This window comes from Tenebrio molitor, chromosome 2, assembly GCF_963966145.1.
Source record: "Tenebrio molitor chromosome 2, icTenMoli1.1, whole genome shotgun sequence".
NCBI classification, from domain to species: Eukaryota; Metazoa; Arthropoda; class Insecta; order Coleoptera; family Tenebrionidae; genus Tenebrio; species Tenebrio molitor.
Genome location: NC_091047.1, coordinates 22,681,015 through 22,687,517, shown reverse-complemented (window position 1 = coordinate 22,687,517; position 6,503 = coordinate 22,681,015). Strand labels below are relative to the sequence as shown.

General features: G+C 33.6%; 1 protein-coding gene across 4 annotated transcripts; it reads right to left on the bottom strand.

Moving 5' to 3' along the window:
* Nucleotides 1-1,842: 1,842 nt before the first annotated feature.
* Nucleotides 1,843-6,140, bottom strand: LOC138123777 (L-asparaginase 1-like). Of its 4 annotated transcripts, none has more exons than XM_069038573.1 (10): nt 5,847-6,140; nt 5,121-5,287; nt 4,625-4,742; nt 4,287-4,395; nt 4,110-4,235; nt 3,825-4,035; nt 2,970-3,082; nt 2,734-2,919; nt 2,565-2,678; nt 1,843-2,509 (listed from the first exon to the last, which is right to left on the bottom strand). In XM_069038573.1, the coding sequence occupies exons 2-10, from the start codon at nt 5,254-5,256 to the stop codon at nt 2,426-2,428; spliced, it is 1,197 nt and encodes a 398-aa protein (XP_068894674.1). In that variant the 5' UTR covers nt 5,257-5,287; nt 5,847-6,140; the 3' UTR covers nt 1,843-2,425. The 4 variants fall into 4 exon arrangements, with proteins under 4 accessions (XP_068894674.1, XP_068894676.1, XP_068894677.1 ...); XM_069038575.1 differs by having other exon boundaries at nt 5,871-6,140; XM_069038576.1 differs by lacking the exon at nt 5,847-6,140 and adding an exon at nt 5,514-5,577.
* Between the last annotated feature and the right edge of the window lie 363 nt (nt 6,141-6,503).

Here is a 6,503-nt window from a genome sequence, read left to right as displayed (position 1 = left end):
ATTGCATGTGATTTTTGAATAAAAACTCAAATAAAACAATTGTTTCATAAAAAAAAAGAATATTTTACTCAAAAAACCGAAATTACGCCAAAACGGCTGGGAATAGGCATACACAATGTTAATCAAAGTAGGCTTAGAATTAAATTTTACATTTATATCTAGTGTCACAAATGGTGGTTGTCATTTAAAAAAATGAAGTTTTTGACATTTTTTAATTAGCAATTTTTAAAAATTTCAGTAGGCGTATGAAACATAAAAAAAATTCACTAATGGGACAAAGGATCGGCCAGGTCTTTAGGAATTCAAGTAAAAAAAAATCAATTATTTATTTCCGATGGTTCAAGAGTTATAAATTGGTTAATGAAGCCCTGCAACCTCGCTTTTTTGCAAAAAAGATGACATAGGTCAAAAACGATGACAGATAAGTGTTGACAAAAAGACGTTCTAAACTCAAAATTTTACGTAGAATCGAAATGTGAAGTCAAAATGAGACCTTTCCATTTAAAAAAATAAAGATGGCGTCGATTTCCGGTATTTCCGGAAGTGCCACCATTTTGAAAATGTTTCATTTGAACTTGGAGTAGTCGATTATAATGAACTACCAATTTTCATATTAATATGATTTGGGGAAATCAGAAATTTTCTAATGAACGGGCTACGTGAATCAGCCTGTATACTATTTTTCAATATAATCTCCCTCGACTGTAATACACTTTTCACAACGATTAATTAACAATTGTAAACCCTTAAGAAAATACTGTGGAGGTTTCCCCTAAAATGGTCCAAAACACCGGACTACAACTCATCATCGGTCTTAAATTTTCTCCCGCGAAGGTCTTTTTTGAAAACTGGAAATAAAAAATAGTCACATGGGGCCATATCGGGACTATAAGGTAGATGGTTAATTTCTGTGAAATCGCAGTTTCGCACAGCACCTTTTGCAATTGCCACTGTGTGGACAGGAGCATTGCCTTGCAACAGCAGCACGCCACGGGCAAGTTTCCTTTGTCGTTTCGCTTTAATTTCTTCTCGTAACCTATGCAGCAAGGAAGCATAATACGTCCCGTTGTCCCAAAAGATTGTAGCCATAATTTTTTGAGTCGATTTTGACACCTTTGCCGTTCTTACGGGTGACTCACCCTTAGGTATAGCGCCACTCCATGGATTCCTGTTTCCTTTTAAGATCATAATAAAGCACCATTGTTTCGTCTTCCGCAACAATGGAATCGATTAATTTTGTTTCTTTGCCGCTGCAGTGCTCTAAAAATGCATTAGCACATTACACAGGTTCCTGCTTCTGAACGGCGGAACGAAATTTTGGGACCCATCTTGCACTAATTGATGATCATGGAGAGCACGATGCACAGTACTTTTGAAAAGGTCTAACCTTTTGGCATTTTGCACATCTTCAACCGATTTTCTGCGAGGCCGAAATTATTTGACCCAGTTTTTTAGCGTGGTATATGAAGAGGCAGAATCGCCGTACACATTGTCGACGTTTTTTCATTTCGGCCGGGGATTGACCCTCTTTGGACAAAACTTTACTACTCTGCGGTACTCAATTTTTTGTATTTTGAAGAAATTGACAACGACCTATTCTTTCAACATTTATAACTTGCCAACTAAAGCATGGAGAAACATTAAAGTTTAGGCAAAAACAAATAAAAGTTTAACGTATATGCCACTATAATTTTAACTGTGGCTAATTCATTATGGGACCGCCCAGGTATACTGATGATATTTTTTTGGTAAAAAAAAACTACAATAAATAACCCATTAGTTTTAAGGTCACTAGATTAACACACTACGTATTTTTAAAATAAGGAAAAACAAAGTCAAATATCATGCAAGCATAGGGTTTATTATATCAGTTAGAATTCTATAATAAATTTGTTAATATGAGGTAGACCATGAATCAATATGAGAATATTGATATAGTTATTAAAGGATTAATATCATGTAGTTTGTTTTTTGATTCTTTGGTGTAGGAATGACATTAATTTTGTGTTAAAATACATAAAACACATTAAAGCAAATTAAAGCATAATCGATAAGCAACTAGGAATAAAAAAAAATGTTTCCAGGAGTATAGTGAATACCTACTGCAGAATGCTTTTTACCATCTTCAATGCAAAGTCAATTTTAAAAACAAAATTTACCTTCAAAGTTCGGTGTATAAAAAACAAAAACATTACTCAACTTCTTTTGCACCTATTTCGATTTAAATGTTATAAAATTAAAGTTTAAATTATGAATTCTCTATGTAACTCAAGTAATGTTTTAATGAAAAAATAATTCTTCTAACCTATTTATGCAAAGTTAATTAAATTCTCAATGACTATTTTGTATTATGAATTGTTACGAAATGCGCCAAAAATGTGTTTATGGTGCGCCGCGATTCGAAGAAAATTTGAAAACCAGTGTTCTACAAATTATTGTTATTATTATTATTATTATCGTCCGTAACATCAAGTGGAGTCAGTTCGCCTCGCATATTTTGCTTCAACAGCTAAAAATGGAGAAATGTAAATGTAAAGTATGGGAAGGATAATTGAGCAACTAACTTCTACTCGTTGGTCGTGTGATAAATCAGGGTAACCCAGGACGACGCACAATTTGGTTAGGGCAGCCTCCAGAGTCATATCGCGACCGGAAATTACTCCGATGTCCGCCAGCACCTGCGAAATCATAAATGCAATATTGATTCTTCAAAGTTGACGTCTACCCCCTGACCTTTCCTGTGTCGTAAATGCTCACAACCGATCCCTGAAGGCATACGGTAATGTTCACTATCAAAACATTTCTTGCCACAGCTTTCTTGAGAGCATCAATCAATTCTGGCTGATTGGAAGGGATGTTTCCAGCACCGTAGCTTTGTATGACAACACCGGCTGTTGGTTCTTGCAAAACACTTTCCAACTTCAAATGTGCATATTGTGAGAACAGTTAAACCCAACCGGTCAACTTACCATGGAAGGTGTTATCGTAGGGAAAAAAGTTATCACACGAACGTTGGAGTTTAAGGTGGTGGTAACTTCAAAAGGTACAGCGGGGTCAGGTTTCATGATGTTTCCATCCTTCACTGCACAAATTTAGGGTTATTTATTAATTCATTTGGCTATTTAATGCATCTGTCACTTAATGTTTATCAACCAATGAAACAAACTTAATTTTAGTGATTTCCATGGTTACAAAAGAATTGCAGCGGATATTGGACTAGTACAAATATCAGCGACTATTGGACTAGTAATCGAAGTGAATATTTTAAACAAATGAAAATCTTTATTAAAAAAATTTTTTGCAGCGAAAAACGAACACAAAAATATTATTTTCTAACAAGTTGAAGTGTTGAAAAACTGGAAGAAATTTGAGGAATTTGATTCATTATATAGTCCTTTCGAATTCGACTCGTGCTAACGCACTCGTCAAATTCATATCCCAGCGCCGTTGACATTCGTAACACCACCACAAAAAAAAAAATCGGCATAACATTGACTACTCGTCGTATTACAATTGACTAGGTGTTTCCCTCACAATATTTAAGCCAATCAAATCGCTTAAATTTTCAAAAATCATCCAATCAGAGCCAAATTAGGCGATAATTTGCATGAGTGCATTTTCCGATAATTCTTCTTAATAAAAAACGTTGTGTCCAAATACCGACTTTTATTTTTGCTCGCTACTTTTTCATAAAAATAACATATTGGGGTAAATATTGTTCGGGAAATAGTCCTCCTAATATCCCTTGGGCATGTCAAATTGTCGATAATTTGTCATGCACTGAAGATATTACTAATGATAATGTAATGTTTAGTAAGGCTTACATTCGATTGCGGTTTCTGCGTTTGCCAAGGGACCATAGTTTGGCGATCTATATGCATTAAATTTTGTCAGACGCACTTTCGTCGTTCTGTTACCTCTCAATAACTTGTGGTCAAAGAAAGCACAAATCTCCGGGATTTGATAACAGCCGGCCAAGATCAACGAGTTTTGAATGTTGTTGATGGCATCGCTCCGGATTTCAAAAATCGAAATCTACGACACCAAACAAGCGGAAATTTTAATTTTTGCTTTATGATTTGTTTTGGTGTCTAAACTTTTTCACTTACTTGTGCCCCAGTCACAATGACAGGTTTTTGGAGGCCTTTTATCATAAATGACAAAACAGAAGAAGTGTAAGCCAGAGTGTCTGTTCCGTGGAGAATCACAATGCCGTTGAAGTCGTTGTAGTTTGCCTTAATAAAAAATAGTGAAGTAGTTGTCAGTAAACATTTTTTTAGCCTTACTTTTATGTCGTTTGCCATTTTGATCCAGTCGCTCATCGTGAGATTGCTGGAATCCAAGAGCGGATCATATTCTACCAGTTGGTATAAAATGACATTGTTTTCAAATTGTCTGAAAGAATAAACATGTTTCCATGTTAATATTAATTTACATCGGGTGTTCAGTTAAATTTATCCTCAAAGTAGGCGTTGAAGAGTCGATTGTGAACGCCTCACTTTTTGGGTTGTTTGTGGTTTTACTCTGCAGACTCACGAGTGGTGCGTTCACAATCGACTCTTCAACGCTAACTTTGAGGATAAATTTAAATGAACACCCGATATATTCAGTCAAATTTTCTTACGGCAAAACTAGTTGGTTGTCTGCAAGATCTGGAAAATATTTAGAGGCTAGACCTGAATCGTGCATTTCGGGAAGGCTTTTTAGTTGATCGTAAAATATATGAGGTACTGGCACATAGACTGAAAACAAAGTAAAATTACAGAAAATCAAATTTTATATGTTTTACCAAATTCTGATGTTAGAAAAATTGCAAAATGAGAGTAATAAAGTTAAAAGACCTAAAACTATAAGGATAGTAAATGAAATAATAATAACTATAAAGTTGGATAAGGTTGAAAATGTTGAGTTATTTTTAAAATCCCAAAAGAGTTTCCAACTGTAGTATTCTAACGTAATGAATTGCAAGTAATTGAGAATAGTTTTTTTTTTTTATTTATTAAATACATAATTAGATATTTTATAACCATAATTAAAATTAAATTTACAAGAAATTTAATAAATTAGATACTAATAAAATTTTGAAATTAATTCGAAACTAATAATGAAAAAATACTCACCTCCATCGTCATTTTTCTTCATCCCAATGGTTCCTCCGACATATAGCACCAAAACTTGTTTCTTGACAATTTCTTCACTGCGTGATATTTTGCCCATTTCGAAGATGTCAATTTTTATTGACTTAACTTGAAACATTCAACGCTAAAAGTGCTGGAGGTAGATATATCTGAAAATAAAATAATTTATTAAAATGCAATTTATTTAAAGTGATTATTAATTGTCCTATAAATTTGTGACGCAAAACTAAGAAACGAGTACATTTATTGTTTTGATGTGTCTAACTGTGTCGTGCAACTGCAGTCGTGTAATGGTTAGAAATTTTAGTTAATTCTTACCTAAAAAATAAGTAAATTATGTACTTATCAAGCGAAATATAGATTAGTTTATCTTACGCAGTTTTAATATGATAATGTTTCTATTATTCCCAATTGGACTGAGTCACTACTGGGAAAACCATGAACTGGATCAAGTGTATGTGCTATATCGAAAGTAAAAATAATCAAGAGGAAAAATTGTAATAGTTTAATAATGATTTTAATATATAGAAATATATATGTAGAAAATTTAATCAATTTATACAATATACAATCTTTTTCGACAAATGGTGGTCGAATTGTCAAATAATTTTGAGAAGAGTCTTGTTTGTTATGGTGTAATTTTGGCAACATTTTTTCGCGGAACTGTATTATTTTTTTTTATTTTCGATGTTTTGGGCCATTACTTACAAAATTAAACACTTTCAAACTTACACCAGAGTTTATTAAACATTTGTACAGCACTGTTATATGTGAACGAATTGTTTAGGTATTCCCCGAGTAGCCAGCATGTTGTCATCTTTTATATACGGGTGATGTGAGGAGTAGTGGGAAAATTCTAACGTAAAAATACATACTTCTAATCTGTATCCGTTGTTAATGAATCTTTCCGTTCTTTTCTATCGAATAGGTGATACGTTCACCATTAGATAAATATTGACAAACAGCAGTTCTTCCGTTGCAATCTTTCCCTGATTAGATTCTTACATCTGATCAATTGCAGTTTTTGTTCCATTAGTTTTTCCTTGATTATATTTTCTCTATTATTTCACTTCTGTTATGTTCTTCATTATTTAGAAATACATTTACACTTTTATTTCTTGCATAAGAATTGATCAATCAAGGAAAGAAGGAAAAAACGAAAATGTCTAGAAGCCCTTCAAGAACAATTGTTGGGTGGTTCGGCCAGGCGTCCGAAGGCAGGTAGAGGGGTTGAATTCTCTCATGGGCTGTGACCTTGGAAATATCTACGCGAAGATGGAGCGATAACCAGTGAAAAATCTGTAAATGAAAACTGAAAACGTCGAACACTCGAATCAAAATTTTACGAATACATGTCCAACAATA

Coding starts and splice junctions, on each gene's coding strand:
- LOC138123777 (XM_069038573.1), bottom strand. CDS start 5,256: ATGTTTCAAGTTAAGTCAATAAAAATTGACATCTTCGAAATGGGCAAA. Junction 4,743..5,120: donor GAAGAAAAATGACGATGGAG/GTGAGTATTTTT, acceptor CTTTGTTTTCAG/TCTATGTGCCAGTACCTCAT. Junction 3,083..3,824: donor CGCAGAAACCGCAATCGAAT/GTAAGCCTTACT, acceptor AAATTTGTGCAG/TGAAGGATGGAAACATCATG.